The sequence below is a fragment of the Pocillopora damicornis genome, chromosome 1, assembly GCF_964200805.1.
Source record: "Pocillopora damicornis chromosome 1, jaPocDami1.2, whole genome shotgun sequence".
In the NCBI taxonomy this organism is placed as follows: domain Eukaryota; kingdom Metazoa; phylum Cnidaria; class Anthozoa; order Scleractinia; family Pocilloporidae; genus Pocillopora; species Pocillopora damicornis.
The window spans coordinates 13244601-13265352 of NC_142670.1; the positions used below are offsets into that span (position 1 = coordinate 13244601).

General features: G+C 38.9%; 3 protein-coding genes across 3 annotated transcripts in view; 2 read left to right on the forward strand and 1 right to left on the reverse strand.

The window, feature by feature from the left end:
- LOC149052105 (replication factor C subunit 1-like) overlaps positions 1-20752 on the reverse strand; it is a 255440-nt gene that overhangs the window by 85516 nt on the left and 149172 nt on the right. The window lies entirely within an intron of this gene.
- The window catches only part of LOC149052108 (adhesion G protein-coupled receptor L4-like), a 98260-nt gene that overhangs the window by 58003 nt on the left and 19505 nt on the right, over positions 1-20752 (forward strand). The gene's annotated exons all lie outside the window — the stretch shown is intronic.
- On the forward strand, positions 10769-19881 carry LOC113675534 (polycystin-1-like protein 2). Its single transcript, XM_089188025.1, has 10 exons — positions 10769-11366; positions 11489-11665; positions 12010-12135; positions 12478-12663; positions 12914-13153; positions 13394-14122; positions 14432-14665; positions 14918-16192; positions 16659-16809; positions 17871-19881. The coding sequence occupies exons 1-10, from the start codon at positions 11046-11048 to the stop codon at positions 19544-19546; spliced, it is 5115 nt and encodes a 1704-aa protein (XP_089044151.1). The 5' UTR covers positions 10769-11045; the 3' UTR covers positions 19547-19881.

Sequence of the window (20752 nt, forward strand, 5' to 3'; positions counted from 1 at the left end):
GAAATAACCCTTAAAAATATAGCAATTTTTTATGTATTAAAATTCAGCAATGAACTCCTTTTTTTATTTTTTGATTTATGCTCAAATGAAAAAATTGGGCTTCTAATAAAGTCCTCTATTCAGCCATGTTCAATGGATTACCCTGAAATTCTACGAGCATTACGGGCGATGATGTTACTTTACGCCTCGTGTTCTCGTTCCAGGGTCATATACGATAAATTCCAGCCTAAAGGTTCGCTGAGAGCCTTCGGATGAGGCGTTATTCATATATTGCGGAACCCAAACCGTTTAAGCTTTAAATTATTTTTTAATTTTTAACACTCAGGGTAAATGACTGCTGACTGCTCGCCAAGTTGGACGTCATGAAAAATTTAAACATATTTCTCTTCTTTGTGCCCGAGAGCAAACTTTATACTTATCTCATTGCTCTTCATATACAAAAAAAAAAACAAAAACAAATATATATATATATATATATATATATATATATATATATATATATATATATATATATATATGGGTTCCGGAGGTTCCACGGTCAGCTGATCCATAGTCTAGTAACACCCAAGAATATGGAAATTTCTTCAAAACATTTTGGAGACCAATCAATCAAGATTCAAATTGTGCAGAAGTGTTATTTGAGCGGTTAGATTTGAAACCCGATTCCTTCGCTTAAAGAAACAGCCGTCGTCCGTTTTGAATTGCTGCAAACTAAAACGAAACACTCTTTTTATTCTGGATAGCGCATTTTACATCCTTTTCATTGTTTATAATTTGGTTGCACCCCGAATTACCTGTTTAAAGAATTTTCCGAAGTACATTCGCGAAGGTCTACCGTACCCTTAAAAATATTTTCCACATTTAACAAGTTTTATTCAGCTGGTTGGTAAATTGTGGAGATGCGGCATTTATCAAAATTTCTCTGTCTGCTCCCTACTAAGGTAATAAAACTCGTGGGTAGATATCAAAGGGCATGTAGCAAATAAAATGCACTAGCACCGTCTAACTCGAAATCTAATAAACTTTTTCATCGTTTCAAATGTTATTCTTGAGATAACAATCAATTTATTTGCTTATTCTCTTCCACAGTCATCCCTCATTTGTTGACGCATTTGCCAGGAACAGGTGAGGCAATGTAATTTCAATCTTAACATTTATGTACCTTAACATGAACGGTAAAAAACAGATAATACCTGACTGATTATGCCAATAATGAGCCATAGACTTCCTGTTAGAATTACATCGGATTGTGATTTAAAACGTAAGTTGGAGAGCAAAACAAAAATTCAATGAATAACAGTGCTATTACCCTGATCTCCCCAATTTCCACTTTTAAAACGTTACGTAGCCTAATTGTAACTTTTGCTTCAGTGAGGTAGAGGATTTTGATGCCCATCGTTTTTTATTAAAATTAATTGTATAAAAAATACTTTTTCGTGTCCATCATCAGCATTATTACATGACTGTAAATATATGAACATCATATATGTGCACTGCGGTTGATGAACAGTTATGAACACTGCTTGAGTAGTAGTGAAAATGTGGCCTGAAAAAATAAATTCAGCTCTCAGTTGGCCTGTTAGCTCAGTTGGTAGACCGCTGCACCGGTATCGCAGAGGTCATGGATTCAATTCCCGTATATAACCGTTCATAGAGGATCGAGGATCGCTTCTATATTCGTATCAGCATTATTGTTATCATCAGTATACGTTTCTTTCATTTATTTATTTATTCCTTTATTTTTTTTTCAAAGAGTGCCAAGCAACCTGTTTCAAAAAGTCCTCTTACATTTTTTCGAAAAGCGGAAGACTTTGGGCTAACAACAATCGTACTTGCTCCTACCAGAAAGTTTATTTAGTCTCCATAGAAACTGAAAAAGAATGGCAGTTTATCAATCGTGAGATTCAAAAGCGTGGTACTTGGAGTGCTAGTGCGTGGCACATTGGTTTAGAGAAGAAAGGCAGGGTTTGGACTTGGCTGAGTGGAAAACGACTGAAAATTTCGAAATGGCGAGATTCTGAGCCAGGTGGTGACGACATAATGGCGGAGATAACTAAGAAGGGAGGGCTCTTTAATGGTATCCCTAAACAGAGTAAAAATGCTTATATTTGCGAGACGCCCGGAGGTAAGATCACATTCCAACCATAAAGTTAAGAATTTGTTCATGCTTAACGTGCGTATATCTAGTTATGGATGCAGGCGGGAAGTTTGGAGAGCACGAAAAATGCGTAAGAGTAGCTCGAGGCGCAGCCGAGAGCAACTCTAGCTTTTTGAGTGCTCTCCAGACTTCCCAAGTGCATCCATAATTCGATATACGCACAGCTAAAAAGCATGAGCAAATTATTTTATAGCAGAACGACAACAAGGATCTGCGCGAAGAAGCCTTTTATTGTGATAGAGTGCAATTCTCGTCCCTATTGGCTGGTTAAAAACACGACACATTTTATACTTTGGTTTGAGCGATAACTTTTGATCCAGTTAACCGATAACCGTGAATGAAAAGGTCAAATTTTACGGGGAAAATGGAGAAAATCAAAGCCAAATGAACTCATGAATGAATTCCCCGTGGATTAGGACCTAAAAGGTCAAAGCTGATTGAAAACTTGGGCAGTTCTTCGCTGGTTTTCTTCCGTATTTCTAAGAGAAGGAAACTGCACTGCAGCTTAACAGGACAGAAATTCTGAAGCCAGGTTAAAAAAAAAAAGCTCACGTCATCTTATTTACGCAGGGCGTGCGTAAATAAAGATTTTGTTCATAGTGGCTCAATGTGACTGTATGGGGCAAGCACGCGGGCTATGTTATGATTTAGTATGTGCTGAAAAATTACAGTCTTGCAGTTGTGTCATGAAAATTGCTCTTGCTTCCTAAAAGTAAAAATATTGTTCACAGAGTATGCTCAGCTTACCTAACTTGTACGTGAGAGCGGTGAATTAATTTTAAAGCGCGTATTAGTAGTTGAACATACTAATTTCCGGGACACATGTTTCAAAAGAAAAATTGAATTACCCTAGTATTGTTCTTTTTTTGCATCGACTACAGCTGGAAAACAACGATCGAATTGAAATTGTACGTTTTACAACTTTTGTCCAGCGCGCTGCGGTTAGGATAATCTTGCCGACGGAACTTTCCTTTGCCACAAGTTACAAGGCGTGTTCACTGAGATCAGTGAGTGTATGTATGCTATTTTGAACATAACGAATCGAAGTATTTTATTTTTCTCTGTGTGTGCGTGTGTGTGTTTCTTGTAGTTAGTGATAAATGTTATTTACTGACAGGGAGGTCCGTATTGGGTAAGATTGTGCCCGAGGCCAAGACCACCGGTACTTTAGGCAGAGTGCACAGTTTTTCCCAATATGGACCGACCTTAGCTGGTGAATAACAGTTTTTTCGTATACTTTACGAAATGTTTTCCAAAAGATCCCTAATGAGTCAGGGCTGTAATTACGGCAAGGTTCTCCATGAACTGAACAATTTTTGATCGAGTACGTGGAACAGACTGAGGTAATGCAAATTAAAGAATGGCTTCACCGAAATAGTTTTATTTATGTAATGAAAAAAGGTGATTTAAAACAGAGTTTCAAACACTTTTTGTACAAATATCTGTTAAAATCTGACACCTGTCAGTTAGAAAGCGCGCAAGAAAAAAAAACCTGCACGCTTTAAAAATATCAACAACAACAGCGGCAACAATCACAACGGTGCTGGTTTGGTAAACAAACTTAAGTGAAAAGTAATTGTAGGTAAATTCAAGTCTAGGTTTTGAAGTTGTGGGATTTTGCTCGTTTATTTGGTGCAATCACGTGTGTAAGTCTTGTCTTTCATGGAGAGGGGGAGTTTTCACGCACCTTTTTCTCGTTGAATTCCTTCGTTATCTGTTGTGAAATGAACGAAGCAATGTCTTATTTGAACGGAACTGCAAAGACTTACGAAAACGTATTTGAAGTAAAGAAGACTTTGCTCACTGGTTTTCAAGGGACAAATTTTTTGAGAATTCACATATAAAACGAACAAAATTTTCATCATTGAACTCAATTGTAAACAAATACCTCACAATTTAACTTTCTCAGTTACTTCTAATAAAGGTTTAGGTTAATCACAAACGGTTTTAGGCCGTGCGTCAACCCATTTAATGACGTGTTTCCTACCACAATTCATTTCAAAACCACTTTTTTTCCTGGCAACCAAAGTGATTTGGGAGAGAGAAAGAGAGGATTAATAAGTTATAAATCGGCTTGGTTTTCTATAAAATGGTTATTTAGTTTTAACAACTGAGTTAAAATCGTAAATTGGCCACCATAAAAAGTTTAAAGGCTCCAAACTCTTAACGGTGGCCAATTTGTGTTTTCATCCCAGCTGTTAACACTAAATTACCTGTAATATTCTCCCACCGACGCAGCACCACAGTCTCTTTAGAAAATTACCGCCTTTATCTCTTTGAAATGATTTGCTTAAAAATACTGCTTAGCCGGCAAAACGAAATATAGTTATGAAAAATGGCAACAAAGCTAAGGATGTAGCTTGCGACTCCCGCAAGCGATGCCGTGCCTGTGGGCAGAAAGAGGAAATTCCGGACCGCGTTATAGATTAATAAGATTTCAGGATTCGTAACTGCGCCCTCTGAGAAAAACAAATAATAAATACGGTTCTTTCGAGAAAGGTTGTCAGAAAAAGCGTGTCGGAAGTGCGAGCGATAACCCCGAAAGGTATTGCGGGTAGCTTTTAGGTCATGGTTAGACTTGACCTCAGAGTTCAGGGAAAGCTAAGCTAATCTTAGCTAATGGGACGTTACCTAAGTCAGAAAAGCAGGTCAGAGATGGCGGACGCCGTAGTGAAGAACGAATATATTGTATCAATTGACACTGATCAACCATCATATTAAAAAAATAGGAATCAAATAGAGAATAAGTAACGTTTCCATCTCATTTATGTTTCTCCTTTATTGAGATTGTGATTATAATCATTTTATGTTATCATCATTATTATAATTATGACTTTATTTGTCATCATTATGATAATTAGTATTTTTGTTGTCATCTTTACCATTTTGTAGAATGCCCAAAGATTACTTTTAAAAACTCTTGGTACATAATTTCTGTGGATGGATTGTCCTGGCAGTGGAGCAGAGACGACTGCAGAAAACAAGGAGGGGACCTAGTTTCCTTTGAAACCGAAGAGGAATGGAATTTCATCAATGATGAGATTCAAAGGCGAAATACTAAGAACTATAAAAATAAATGGAGTATTGGTTTATTAAAAAAAAAAACACCGGAAAATGGACCTGGGTGAGTGAAAGACCACTGACTATTTACAAATGGGGAAAAGGGGAGCCAAGAGGTGAACACCGCGTGGCTTTCATGTATAAGCGGTCTAGTAATGGCAAACGAGGCGTGTTCGGTAGTGTTCAAGATAAAAGTACGGAAAAGAAGCACGCTTATATTTGTGAGATTTCTAAGGGTGAGTTGATTTTTTGTCGTTGTTGTTGTTTTTAATGTTATTTCGATTAACTTAAAAAGCGCCAGAAGCGCTTAAACGTCATATAAGATACATGCAAATTATCACTTTATAAAATGGATACAAAAGACTTGCAGGTGTTCTTCGCATAGAGGAATCAATTTTGTGTTTCCTGTATTCTATTTTAATATCCGATCGTTTGAACCTTAAAGTTGTAGGAGCTAATTTCAATGCAATGCAAAATGTGCAATGAACATAATAAAATGACTGTGCTGCATCTAATTCAAATATGGCGGATATTTCGATCGACTTAGGGTGTGGTTCTTTGTTTTTCCGTGAAAGACGTAGAGGCGCATTCGTCTTGCAAATTGTTCAAAATCTCGCATGAGTTGTCGCCTAATTTTACATTCGATTGTCACGGATGTTGGGATGAGTTTGAAACACTTTGACAGCACGCTGACTTGACTGTCAGAAAGTTGATAGTATGAGAATTTTTCTTTTAGGAATTTTTCCTTTATCTCCCTATCTTTGGCTAAAAGCCTACATTTTAAAGTGTGTCTACGCTCTATGCGTCTTATGCTTTATTTTTTTTTACTTCCACTCTTGTAAAAGCTAGCTTTTTAAGGTTCAGAGAACACATTGTATTCCATCGCTTTTAATTGCAAGTGTATAAATAAGCTCTCTAAGGTCAGAAATCTCATTCCTTCATTCGGCTATTTTATCACATTTTTTTTTACACTGTTCGCCGAGTGCTTTCCTTTGAGTGGTTGCCTATCTACCTGTATGTTCTTACGAGCTGAGACTTTGTAGTTAGCCCTCTTTCTTTGGCTCTCAGCCTTCTTTTGTGCAAGTTAGTCAAGGCATTAGCTAAGCCTTGTTGACCTTGTTGTTTTCTTTTACTTCGAACAATATGTTCGCCATTCCTTTAAAATACTAATTAGTTGTTATTAACCTTCACTTTAATTGCCTCATATTCATATTAAAAACGTGTATGGCTTTGTCTTCAAAGAAGAGAGGAAGCTTTTCAAACTAATTAGATAAATGTTTATATTTCTTTTTTGCTTTCATCCTTTCGTCATCAGAAGAATCATTAACAGCGTCATCACCAACATGGACAGCATCACAAACCTACACAGCATCACCAACATGGACAGCATCACCGAGATGGAAAGCATCACCAACATACACAACATCAACAACATACACAGGATCACCAACCTACACAGGACCACCAACCTACACAGGACCACCAACATGGACAGTATCGACAACAATGACAGTTTTACCATCACCGACTTCATTATCGTCATCAACAACTGAAGGTTGCTTATTTTCCAAAAGAAAAACTTTTTCTGATTTCACTTGGCATCTTTTCAGCTTTCATGCCACCCTTTTCTGTAGCGAGGGCTTTGTCTTAAAAGTGTGGGAAAGACAGTATCCAGTAGTCTAATTCGTGTTTCTGAAAAACGCTATTGTGGCTAGTTTCATAACTGAACATAAACGGGTATACAAGAGAAACTGTTTAGTATCTTGAGTGGGGGGGGGGTATTTCTTGAGGGAATGTGACAATGATTCCACGACAGAAATCTTAGGAACTCTGTGCTGTTTACTATTATATGCCAATCGAAAGAAAAACATTTCGTTAGAAATTTGGAAAAGTAATCTGAATGTGTCTTCCAATGGCTACTTTAGCCTGCCCAGGTACACTGATGACATAGCACAACTATTCTGATTAACAGTAAGCTGCGTTTAAAAAGTAGCAAACTTTTGCTTTTTGTTACAACGGCTTTTAGGTAAGATGGAGGACCTTGTTGCAGTCATTTCTGGTGGACTCAAGGAAAACATCACATTGGATGGCTCACTCTCATATGACCCTGAGGCTACACGTGGTGACCAACCGGGAATGAACTTTACTTGGCATTATGGTGAGATCACAGGGAACTACTCCTCTGTGGAGGGAAGAAAGAGAGGTTTCTTTATAGCGGTAAACGAGTCAGTTTTCAATATAATGGAAGAGCATCTGGCGTGCGAATTTACTTGGATACACAGGCTATGTCTCTCAGTGATATTTACATAGTTAGACTGGTTGTGGCCAAAGACTATCGCAATGCTAGCGCTTATCAATCACAGTTTTTTTTTTCCACTGTTTGCCGAGTGCTTTCCTTTAAGCGGTTGCTATCTACCTGTATGTTCTTACGAGCTGAGAGTTCGTATTGAGCCCTCTTTCTTTGGCTCACAGCCTTCTTTTGTGCAAGTTAGTCAAGGCATTAGCTAAGCCTTGTTGACCTTGTTGTTTTCTTTTACTTCGAACAATATGTTCGTTCTTCCTTTATTATACTAATTAGTTGTTATTAAACTTCACTTTAATTGCCTCATATTCATATCGAAAACGTCCATGGTATTGTCTTCAAAGAAGAAAGGATGCTTTTCAAACTAATTAGATAAATTTTCATATTTCTTTTTTGCTTTCATCCTTTCGTCATCAGAAGAATCATTAACAGTATCATCACCAACATGGACAGCATCACAAACCTACACAGCATCACCAACATGGACAGCATCACCGAGATGGAAAGCATCGCCAACATACACAACATCAACAACATACACGGGATCACCAACCTACGCAGGACCACCAACATTGACAGTATCGACAACAATGACAGTTTTACCATCACCGACTTCATTATCGTTATCAACAACTGAAGGTTGCTTATTTTCCTAAAGTTAGGCTTTTTCTGATTTCACTTGGCATCTTTTCAGCTTTCATGCCACCCTTTTCTGTAGCGAGGGCTTTGTCTTAAAAGTGTGGGAAAGACAGTATCCAGTAGTCTAATTCGTGTTTCTGAAAAACGCTATTGTGGCTAGTTTCATAACTGAACATAAACGGGTATACAAGAGAAACTGTTTAGTATCTTGAGTGGGGGGGGGGGGGGGTATTTCTTGAGGTAATGTTACAACGATTCCAGGACATGAAAAATTTTAGGAACTCTGTGCTGTTTACTATTATATGCCAATCGAAAGAAAAACATTTCGTTAGAAATTTGGAAAAGTAATCTGAATGTGTCTTCCAATGGCTACTTTAGCTTGCCCAGGTACACTGATGACATAGCACAACCATTCTGATTAACAGTAAGCTACGTTTAAAAAGTAAGAAGCTTTTGCTTTTTGTTTCAACGGCTTTTAGGTAAGACGAAGGACCTTGTTGCAGTCATTTCTGGCGGACTCAAGGAAAACATCACATTGGATGGCTCACTCTCATATGACCCTGAGGCTGCACGTGGTGACCAATCGGGAATAAACTTTACTTGGCATTATGGTGAGATCACAGGGAACTACTCCTCTGTGCAGGGAAGAAAGAGAGGTCTCTTTATAGCGGTAAACGAGTCAGTTTTCAATATAATGGAAGAGCATCTGGCGTGCGAATTTACTTGGATACAGAGGCTAAGTCTCTCAGTGATCTTTACATAGTGAAACTGCTTGTGGCCAAAGACTATCGCAATGCTACCGCTTATCAATCACAGTTTTTTTTTACACTGTTCGCCGGGTGCTTTCCTTTGAGCGGTTGCTATCTACCTGTATGTTCTTACGAGCTGAGAGTTCGTAGTTAGCCCTCTTTCTTTGGCTCTCAGCCTTTTTTTGTGAAAGTTAGTCAAGGCATTAGCTAAGCCTTGTTGACCTTGTTGTTTTCTTTTACTTCGAACAATATGTTCGTTATTCCTTTATAATACTATTTAGTTGTTATTAATCTTCACTTTTATTGCCTCATATTCATATTGAAAACGTTTTGGTATTGTCTTTAAAGAAGAGAGGAGGCTTTTCAAACTAATTAAATAAATGTTTATAGTTCTTTTTTGTTTTCATCCTTTCGTCATCAGAAGAATCATTAACAGCGTCATCACCAACATGGACAGCATCACAAACCTACACAGCATCACAAACCTACACAGCATCACCAACATGGACAGCATCACCGAGATGGAAAGCATCACCAACATACACAACATCGCCAACATACACAGGATCACCAACCTACACAGGACCACCAACATTGACAGTATCGACAACAATGACAGTTTTACCATCACCGACTTCATTATCGTCATCAACAACTGAAGGTTGCTTATTTTCCAAAAGTAAGGCTTTTTCTGACTTCACTTGGCATCTTTTCAGCTTTCATGCCACCCTTTTCTGTAGCGAGGGCTTTGTCTTAAAAGTGTGAGAAAGACAGTATCCAGTAGTCTAATTCGTGTTTCTGAAAAACGCTATTGTGGCTAGTTTCATAACTGAACATAAACGGGTATACAAGAGAAACTCTTTAGTATCTTGAGTGGGGGGGTATTTCTTGAGGTAATGTTACAATGATTCCAGGACATAAAAATTTTAGGAACTCTGTGCTATTTACTATTATATGCCAATCGAAAGAAAAACGTCTCGTTAGAAATTTGGAAAAGCAATCTGAATGTGTCTTCCAATGGCTACTTTAGCTTGCCCAGGCACACTGATGACAAAGCAGAACCATTCTGATTAACAGTAAGCTAAGTTTAAAAAGTAACAAACTTTTGCCTTTTTGTTACAACGGCTTTTAGGTAAGATGGAGGACCTTGTTGCAGTCATTTTTGGCGGAGCTGAGGTGATTCGAGGACTCAAAGAAAACATCACATTGGATGGCTCACTCTCATATGACCCTGAGGCTGCACATGGTGACCAATCGGGAATGAACTTTACTTGGCATTACGGTGAGATCACAGGGAACTACTCCTCTGTGCAGGGAAGAAAGAGAGATTTCTTTATAGCGGTAAACGAGTCAGCTTTTCAATATAATGGAAGAGCATCTGGCGTGCGAATTTACTTAGATACCGAGGCTATGTCTCTCAGTGATATCTACATAGTTAGACTGGTTGTGGCCAAAGACTATCGCAAAGCTAGCGCTTATCAAGTCATCCATTTGGCGAAAGGAGATCCCCCTAAAATATATCAAAGGTAAGAAAGTTGGCATGTTGTTGATGCTAGCGTTGTGGCTGTTGCTTGTTCTTTTTGTTGCGACTGATATCCCTAATTATTTTCCTATTTTCTTATTGTTGCTACTGCTTCAGTTAAAGTTGTTGTTGTTGATTTTGCCATTGCTGTTGTTGTTGCTGTTGTTTGTTTCCGATGCCTTGTCTTGAATGCCTCAAATATCGCTGTATTTTGTGTTTCGTTCTCTGTTACAGTAACTATGACCACCATAGTTCTCAAAAGGCAAGACCCTCGTTACGCTGCATTGATCTACATTCTCGTTATGTAATCACCATTCTCTCCTTCATTTTAGATGTTTCATTAATTGTCTGCCTAAAATCAGCCCCTCAGTACGACTTAGTGTCCGATCAGAATGCCAGGGATTACAGTGCTTCAAAATTTTTTCATACGAGTGGATACTCTACCAGCAATATGAGGGAAACGCGTCCACTGCTTGGCAAAGAAAACATAATTTAGAACTCATTACCAGTACACCACTAAATGCAAGCAACATTGTTATAAATGGAGGTTCTCTTGCTGCTGGAAATAAGTACCGCTTGGCATTATTTATCACAACTACCGACGGTTTATGGGCGATGTCAGCCTACGACATTTCCATTGCGCTACCGCCCACAAGGGGGAAATGCTCGATCACTCCGTCAAGCGGCATCTCCTTGGAATCACACTTTCATCTGAGCTGTATCAACTGGACAAGTGACAGCACCCCCCTGTCCTACCAGTTTCAATATAGACTAGAGAACGGTATGTACACTGTGTTATATCATGGCGTCAACAACTCTATAGTTGCTCTTGGGATACCGCCTGGGAACAATGCAGAAAACTATACCATAAGCCTCAACGTTGTTGTGACTGATAACGTCGGAATTTCTGCCTCTCCTGTTAATCTAACAGTACAGGTAAGTTTAGTTGGTAGGTACTGTAATATTGATGTACATCGGAAATTTTGTTGACATAATTTTGTCCTTTTTTGACAGCTACCCATCGGAGGTTGAGATAGTGACTGATGCTCTTTCTATAGGTTAAGCCCTCCGAGAGTCTAAGACCAGATGAAATTTCAAGCCTTTTGATGGCAAATGACAGTCTGTTTTATGAAGTCATCAGTAAAGGAGACTTGGGAAAGGCGGCACAATTAGCAAACTCTGTCCTTCAAATTGTTAGACTAGAAACTAAGATGAATTTTCAGGATAAAATCAAGGTAAATGCATTTACAAATGCTTTCATACTTCTTGGACGCACTATTCGTGTAGTTGCATAATGATATCTCTACGTATCCACTTATTTACGCATTCGTGTGTTCATGTATCGTGGTACTAATGAATTGTATCATTCAACTGCACTGAGTGGAATACAAATAATACATAGTATTTATGGGAACTAGTTTATTCATGTATTCGTGGACTCATGTAGTCGTGTGGTAGTGTACTCGTGCATTCCAGTATTCGTGTAGTTGTTTATATTTTTGTACCCGTGCTGTCGTATAGTCACATGTTAGAAGGCTCCTGCATTAATATATTCGTTTGAACTTCATTACATTTCAAGGTTATAGACTTTATAATAAAAAATATTGCGTCAGTGAAAGTAAACAACACTGCAGACCTGCTTCAAAGCTCCTCCGTGATTGGTTCTGCTCTTCACGTTTTGGAAAAGGTCTCTCCCGAGTCATTGGTAGGTAAAATTAGATCGAACGTTTATCAGAAAGAATGAGACACGTGTAGAGGAATATGAAATTGCGATAATTGACAAAATGATGTAAACTTTTGACTGCTTTTTCATATACCAGAGTTCTTCAGCGCTGTCATGGTTGTTTTGGTTTAATTAATCAAGCAAAGGCAAAAATGTTTGAAAGAAGAAGTTTAAGTACGTTTTAAAATTCCTTAACCTGAACAAACTTGGTTTAGAGGCGACGATTCCTCTCTAACTCCTGACTCTTAGAAATAGAAATGTATTGTGCTGAGCAGCAAATCTTAAGAAAGAATAATTCCATGTTTGTGCATGATGTACTTTCAGGAACTGTCGCTATCGGCTGTCGACTCACAAACGAAATTCTTATGGTCAACCGTCCAGTTGAAGGACGTTGCTGATTTGTCGTTAGTCACTCGATCGGCAGAAAACTTAGTTTGGTGTCTTCAAAGGGTGTTAAAGATATCCGCAGAGATGGCGTCAACAGATTCCACCTTAAGCTTCCAAGAGCAGGTATTTTATTGGCTGTTGTAGTCTAACAGCGAAATCTAGTTCCATATGAAACTTCAAGCTGCACTTGAGTCGGCTTCCCTCGTTTTTAATTGACACATTGCTTGTCAGGTTGGTGCTGCTGTCAAATTAATGTGCTAAAGTTGTCAAAAAATTTTTTAATTGTCCTTGCTAAGATCTTTTCGTCAGTTTAGCTTTGCTTCTTTTCGTTATTTTTACTTGTTTGTTTGTGATGTTTTGTTTCATTTTACAGGGTGAAAAATCTGTTAATACTGCCCTTAAAGTGCTTAGAAAAGTTGCAGACGCATTGTTAGCCCTGAGAGTCCCAGATGAAAACATGATATCGATCTCCACCGGTCACTTGAACATGACATTAGGGCGACATAGCATGAGTAAACTTGCAGGGCTGCAGATAAAGGGTGGAAGTGGCAGTTTCATTTTACCACCATGGCCTGTCACGGGAAGAAACACAACAAGTTTTGTCGACACCCAGGTAAGGGATTACATCAAATTAAGACACGAGCGCGTGTCAAAATCGATTCAGTCGTGAGTGACTTCGGAAAGTCTGATAACCCAAGAGCAAACGGATTCGAAGGTACAGTCTTTGTTAGGCATCCTGAACTCTTTTTCTCGTTTGGCTTCCGTAATTATGGTCAGTTAGCGATAATTATCATGTCTCTTAATCCTTAATTCCTTAAAGTCAACAAAAAGTTTTGATTTATTCTTATTGCAGATGCTATCAATGTCATTCAACCCCTACACCTGGGACAGCACCAGGGAGCGAGTCGACTCTGAAGTTCTATTTCTGGACCTAAAGGACAATAAAAGCGAGCTATTGGAAGTATCAAGTCTACCAGACGACATTGTCATCGTTATTCCATCAAAACCTCGGACACTACCGAAGGAGCTATGGTACTTCACGACGGATGACGATTTACGTTTCCACGAGATAACTGTCAGTTACGAAAACACTTTGATGCAGCTAGAAGTCAAACCCCAAGAGCCAACTGTACATCTGTTTGTTTACTTGCGATTCGGTCAACGGCCAACGACTCAAAACTACGATCTCAATGCCACAATCTCTCAAAATGGACAGTGCGTTTGGACTGCAAGTGCGCATGACAAAAAGGAGAGACAACCGGAATGCTCGTCGAACCCACTTACCCCGATAGCAACATTGGCCAGGCATCCTGGGAAATACTTTGTAGGCGTAAAAAACTATAATGCCACCACGACCACCCCATACAGGAGAAAGAAAAGATCGTGTTTTATCGCTGGACGACAAAAGCGGTCTTGCGTCGAAGTTAAAGATCCCCCACCTGCCCTACCCATGAGTAAAACTGCATCTGTGACACCAGCTTATGATTCCAAAACCGATCAGAACTACACTCTGAGGGTGGCCTTCGGTAGCTGTGTATACTGGTCAGCGAAAGTTGAGATGTGGGTAACAAAAGGCTGTCGGGTGAGTTGCTGTAAAGTGTTAACATTATCGAATAATTTTTATAATGTGGAATTAGTTCAGACACTTTTCAGAAAATTCGTGGGTTTCACGTAATTGTGGAAAAATGAGTGCTTCATTGTGATCATCTTCGCTTATTTGGCAACTAAAAATCGAAAAGACAAAACCTTGTCGAGCCTGTGTGTAGTCTTCCATCGTTAAAAATATAATTATTCTCATAGCTAATCACGACCTTTGAATACCTTTGAATGGACAAGGCACATCATTAGCACTGAAAACGGAAGCAGTGATTTTCTCTCTGGATAATTCCAGATTTTAGGAGCATCGAACAGATTTATTAACTGCAGCTGCGATCACCTGACATCCTTCGGGGGAAGTCTTTTGGTTAAACCGAATCCTATCGACCTCGACAAGGTTCAAGTGCAGATTCAAAAGTTGCCAGAATCTGGAAATATCACAGTTATTTTCGCAATGGCGTTGGTTTTCTTAAGTTACGTGATTGCGCTTGTTATCGTCAGGAAAACAGACATAGAAGACGCTAAAAATGTAAGTTCTGAACATATTTTGTATTATGCAACACGTAATACGCTTTGAAAACTTGCAGATTCATATTTTTCTAAGTATCCTGGAAAAAAGTGATCACCGAGCTGGAAGAAATCACTTAGAATCATTTAAGGTTTCCAAGTTTTTTAATATCATCAATACATATATATATATATTTTTTCTTTAAATAAGGGAAAAAGCAAAAAAAAAAGAATAAATCACCGATTCATTAATGGTATTATCATTTTTCTTAAGAACGTTTTACCAGTCCATTTGCCATCCTCTCCAGAGAGCACATATGAATACCAGATAGTAATAACTACAGGAGTCTGGATATACTCAGGCACAACAGCTCAAGTTGCTATGGAGATTTACGGTTCTGACGGAAGGAGTGGCATTCTTCAGCTAAGCCAGGAAGAGACTGGTTCAATTGACGCGTTCTTCTCTCGCGGTAACTCGGCCGTGTTTGTACTGTATGTTAACAAATCACTTGGTGTGATTCAAGAAGTGAAGATTGGTCATAACAATTTTGGTGACAGTCCTTCGTGGTTTTTGGAGGAAATTTTCATTCGGGACGTACAATCCAATCAGTCTTGGAAATTTATGGTTAGTAAGTGGTTTGCTCTTGAGCGCGGAGACGGGCGTATCGAGCGAATGTTTCAAGCAACGGTATCTCAAATGGACTTTGCCAGTGAGGTTGCAAGACGCTGGCGGAGAGGGCTTACAGAGCTACATATTTGGGTTTCAGTCGCTGCCAAACCAAAGAGAAGCCACTTTTCAAGAGTTCAGCGGGTTTCTTGCTGCCTTTCAGTGCTTTTGACATCCATGTTTGCAAACGTGATGTTTTATGAGCTACATGGCAGATATGAACAACCTTTTCAAGTTGGACCGTTGAAATTCTCGTGGAGACAAGTAGTTACTGGTATTGAAAGCGCGCTCATTGTGACACCAATAAACATACTAATAGTGCTTTTATTTAAAGAAGCATCCAAAAAGTCCTCGAGTAACAACAGTCCTTGCTATAAAGCTAATCTAATCAAAAGTATCGCCTGGTTCTTTTTTTTCGGTTCTTGTGCTATTTCTGCTACGTTTACAATCTTCTATAGCCTGATTTGGGAAAAGAGTGTCAGTGAGCAGTGGCTGTCCTCAGTGCTTATCTCCTTTGCTCAAGATGTCACAATCACGGAACCAGTTAAAGTGTTCTTTACAGCTGTAGTTTTGGCGGCCATTATCAAGATGAAGGCGAAGAGATCAACGGTACCTGCATGTGAAGACTCTAATCAAGTTGAAAGTGGTCGCTCAAAACAAAGGCTGTGGACGTTGAAATTATCGGAAGTAGAAAAGATGAGGAAACGCCAGGCCAAGAAACAGAACCTGTCACGTTACTTCACAGAGTTGGGTATCTACTTGGTTTTCGTTTTCTTGTTAATGGTAGTGTGCTATGGAAACAGAAATGACCATCGTTACCTAATGACCAGATCAATTCGAGATGGACTGCCCAATTTTAACAATGTGAGTAACATTTATTGTGTTTGGAGAAATCGTTAAAAGACTGATATTACCAAACGATTGATTCTGGATTGCCAAACCCTATTTGAAATCTATTTTCACGACATAAACGTATCCTCCAAAGCGTAAACACCTCTTTTCTTTATAGGGAATTATTGCTACTTTTCAAGTCCGTGGGTTGTGTATAGAACAACTCTTATGATCACATTTCGAATTTTGGTTAGAATCTGTATCAATTCTTTTCAGACTTTGCATCATAATGGCTTGGCTCCCTTACCTGTTTCTAAATGTTCCTGATCCACCAGCGAGTCATGCCTCCATCCCAGTCCGTGAAATCCGACCAACACATCTCCCGTTCTTGACTTTCTTTTTATTTAGTCTGTTTTTAAGCATCATATCCACAATAAGCGATACGAGAGGTGATGTAGTCACAAATTGTAAGTAACGTATTAATTTTCATTGAACTCAGATGGCAGATGACAGGAAGTACTGGAACTGGCTGCGGGAAGTTTTCATTCCTGGAGTGTTTTCCGGTAGATGGTACAACGGTCAGGAAGAGAAAAAAACAATGTACATTGGTAATAAACGCTCTCTTCTCGTCGGGATGGCTCGATTAAGGCAACTGAGAGTGAAATCGAGTAAGTCCTTTCTTTTATTTACTTTTAAGTCTAACTCACCCTAAAAGAGACGCCCAGAAAAATTTTTTTTTCTGTCAAAGTGTTAGGAATACGTTGTCAAGATTTTGATATTCTACTTTATTTTGTATTGGTCTATACACCTTTTAAAGAGAAAAAACGGGCACAAGTGAATATCCGGTTTTTAACAAAAATGATCATTACGTTTCGTTGCGTGTGTTTTTCCTGTGTGAAGCAGTAGAAGATGCCGGCGTCTGACGAAATAACAAGTTAACACGAGAATCAAATAACACCTTAACAAACAATTTTAGCAACCGATTTTCAGTGAATTTTGAAAGAACAATTTTCTTTTAAGTTTCAAGACAATTTGAAGATTCAACATACATACAACGTACTAAAATGCGAAAGTTACACACCACAAAATTGATAAATAGGCCTGAAATGAAATTCTATCTTGTTCTTGATTATATGTTGCCTAGCACGTGACTCAAATCTACCCAGGCGGAAATCCAAAATGACGGTGGCAGGCTCGGCTTAGTTATATCACTCAAAACTCGTTCCCGTTAGTCTCATTTGATAAAGAGAGAATCGTTAATGTTTTCATTAAGACAGCATTGCCTTGATTTTCTAATATTTACAACGAAAGACAGTAAATTTCACTTTTCACCCACATTTACTTCCAACCTTTTCTTTTGAACCAGAAACAAAAATTGATAGACGTTTAAACACATGACATCATCCACCTTGTCAAATGTAATAGCATGATCATCTCAATTGTAATGCCTTCTTATCCCAACGTTACTTTGTTTCTTTGCTACATTAGCGAACACTGAACTACTGCTCGTACTCTAGATATGACAATCAACCACAAAATTCCCTAAACCGGTTAACATTAAACATAATCTAAAAATCATGTGTCAATTCACGAGTTTGCTCACAGAGCACTTTGATTAACTAAATTTTCCTACACGATAAAGAATATGGGAGATGTACTTTACACGTAGATTGAATTAGTTCCAAAACAAACTTTCTAATAAATGTCCCTTTTTTTATTAAACTTACAGCACCATGCAACGTGTTAAAATACATGAAGACAACTTTCCTGGAATGTTACGAAGGATATTCGGAAACAAACGAAGACAAGACCGCTTTCTATGAACCGGGCTGGAGGTTTGTCGACAACTCTACAAGAGACGAAGATTTATTTGGACTTTGCCCGAAGCCATGGCGATATCAAAATGCGGAAGAAAGTGATAGCGGGTCAGAGTGGGGACAGTTCTCATTTTATCGTGGAGGAGGATTTGTAGCAGACCTCGGGCACAAGAACCATACGGGGTTCAAAGCCGTAACCACTTTGCAAAACAACGGTTGGCTTGACAGGCAAACCCGGGTGGTTCTCGCACAGTTTTCCGTGTTTAACCCGTCGGTGAATATTTTAGGTGTTGCCACGTACTTTTACGAAATTGAGGCATCAGGACTCAAAGAAGCTTTGGTACAAACTGACATTCTTTCTCTTGATCCTACAAACACAGCTTCATATCAGTTCTATTTGATTTGCATTTTACTATACGCTGTATCCGTTCTGCTGTTTTTGGGAAGAGAATGCTTCAAGCTTTACAATCACCGTTCCCGGTATTTCCAGTCCCTGTGGAATTGGGTGGAGATGTCCCAGGTTGTTTTCTCCGTGTTGGCCGTGGTTTTGTACATAAAACGACAAATCATAGTCTCTTCAACATGGGCAAGGTTAAAAGAAAACAGTTATGCAAATATAAGTTTCAAAAAGGCTATCATTTGGCATGAAGCAGAAAATGTTATACTTGGAATCCTGATGTTTATCGTCACTGCAAAACTCTTGCGAGTCATTCGCTTCAATAAACATGTTGCTGTATTCTCCAAAGCATTGACGATATCTGCACAATCTCTTTCATCCTTTAGCATTGTCCTATTGATTCTCTTCGTGGCATTTCTTCACGCCGGTGTATTGATGTTTGGCACTGGATCTGAGCGCTACTCCTCTGTGCTAAAAGCAGCTTATTTCCAACTCGAACTGACTCTTGGAAGAGTGAAAGCCAGACCAATCAGTGAATTAGCAGAGGTAAACAGCACATACGCTAAGATATTCGTCTTTGCTATTCTTTTCACCCTAACAATTATCTGCATGAACTTTTTTATCGGCGTAATAAACGATGCACTTCTGGATGCAAAGGATACCGCGAATGAAAGTGAGTTGCACGAGCTCGTTGATGAGGTTCGTTGCAAAGGCTCAAAAGAACGGAACACATTTTTCGATTCTGTCAGCAGTAGACTGAGACAACTGAAAGTCTCCCAAGCATCAAACACGGGAGAGGAAAAAGCAGTAGATAGAAGCATTACCCTTGATTACAAGAAGAGTTCAAAAATCAACTTTGACCAAATCAGTGAGGCCATCAAAGCTTTGAGGGGAAAAACGGGCCAAGAACCAGGAGAAAAACAGCCGAAATACTCAAGAGGAAAATCATTTTTCGATGGAATTAGCAAATTCTTGAAAAGACTGGGAAGAATGAGCCATGACGAACACTGCAAAGGTAAAAAAAGGAAGAAAGTTCGATTTCAAGAGGATGTCGCTAACTCTCATCTTCGGAAATTAGAGAAAACAGGGTATGAATTGTTTCAGCGGCTTGATAAGGTTATGGCGGGATTCTCAAAAGAGGACGAAGAATATCATTATCTAATGGAAACAATGCGAGCCTGTGACTTCTAAAGAGAGAGGAAATAGATAAATGGTGAAAGGAATAGATCATATACTCGAGAATTAGACTGAAAGATCGGGACTGTAGTGTACATTACCCCGTGATCACTGGCAAATGGCTGAAATGCTTCGCACGTATACGTATTAAATGTGTTCTTTTCTTTATAATTGAATTTCACGCTTAAAATAAAGAAAAACTTGATAAAGGATGGTAACATAGAGGTGGCAACAAAAATGTAGAGGCGATCAAGTAGAAAGAATTTTTTGCCACTTTCCTTCAGAGTGTATTATGTTTGTATGTAGGTCCATCTAAATTAGATAATTAAAACGTAGCTTCACGACCTGAAGATTAGTTTCTCGAAGCGGTGCTTAGGGAAAGGCCTCGTTAGAATGTCAGCAATCATCTCATCAGTGGCAAGATGTTTACAAAAAATTGCTCCATTTAGTGCTTGTGGAGTACCAGCAAACGAAAACTACCCCTCGTCGGTGCTACCCCAAGGTAAAGAAGAACCAGACGAAACTTTTTGTCGCCTTTCCTCTACATTTGAGTGTATTCGACACCATCTTCTTTCACAAATTACTTTTGACATGTATATTCAACCGTCTATGCTATCGCTCAACGTAAAGCGTACTTTTCGATCTCTACAAACAACGGTCTAAAAGCGACGGTCAACAGAGAATTGACCCATGGGTAAAAAACTAAAAACTGAGCTTTCCAAAACTTTGACAGCACATGTTAGCTCTTTTTTAAAGTCTTCCTCCCCCTCCCCCTCCCCCTTCCCCCCCCCCAAAAAAAAAAAAAGAAAAGAAAAGAAAAGAGAAGGAAAAAAACATTCCTAAACGGGGATACTGTGCACGGAAACAGTTAATCTCTTTTGAAACACACAAGTGGAACAATTTTGGCTGGAAATTCCCCGCGCAAAATGGTAAAGTAGAGGATACAAAGCAACCTGTCTGACGCAAAATCTAAGGAACGAACTGAGTCAATGACAGGAAACAACAAAAGTTTGACAAAGGAAAAATACAAATTTTTTGAACACGAAGTTTATTCAACTACGGATACTTTGTTACCCCAGTAATTTACCATTGACTTTGACAGCTTGAAAACGAAATATCCGCACACGCGAAAACGGTTGAACGCTTTGTCGAGTGATAATAAAGAGCGGGCAGCAGAAACTCATCCCAGCGGCCAGTTTGAAGACAGAGAAAAAGGTCATT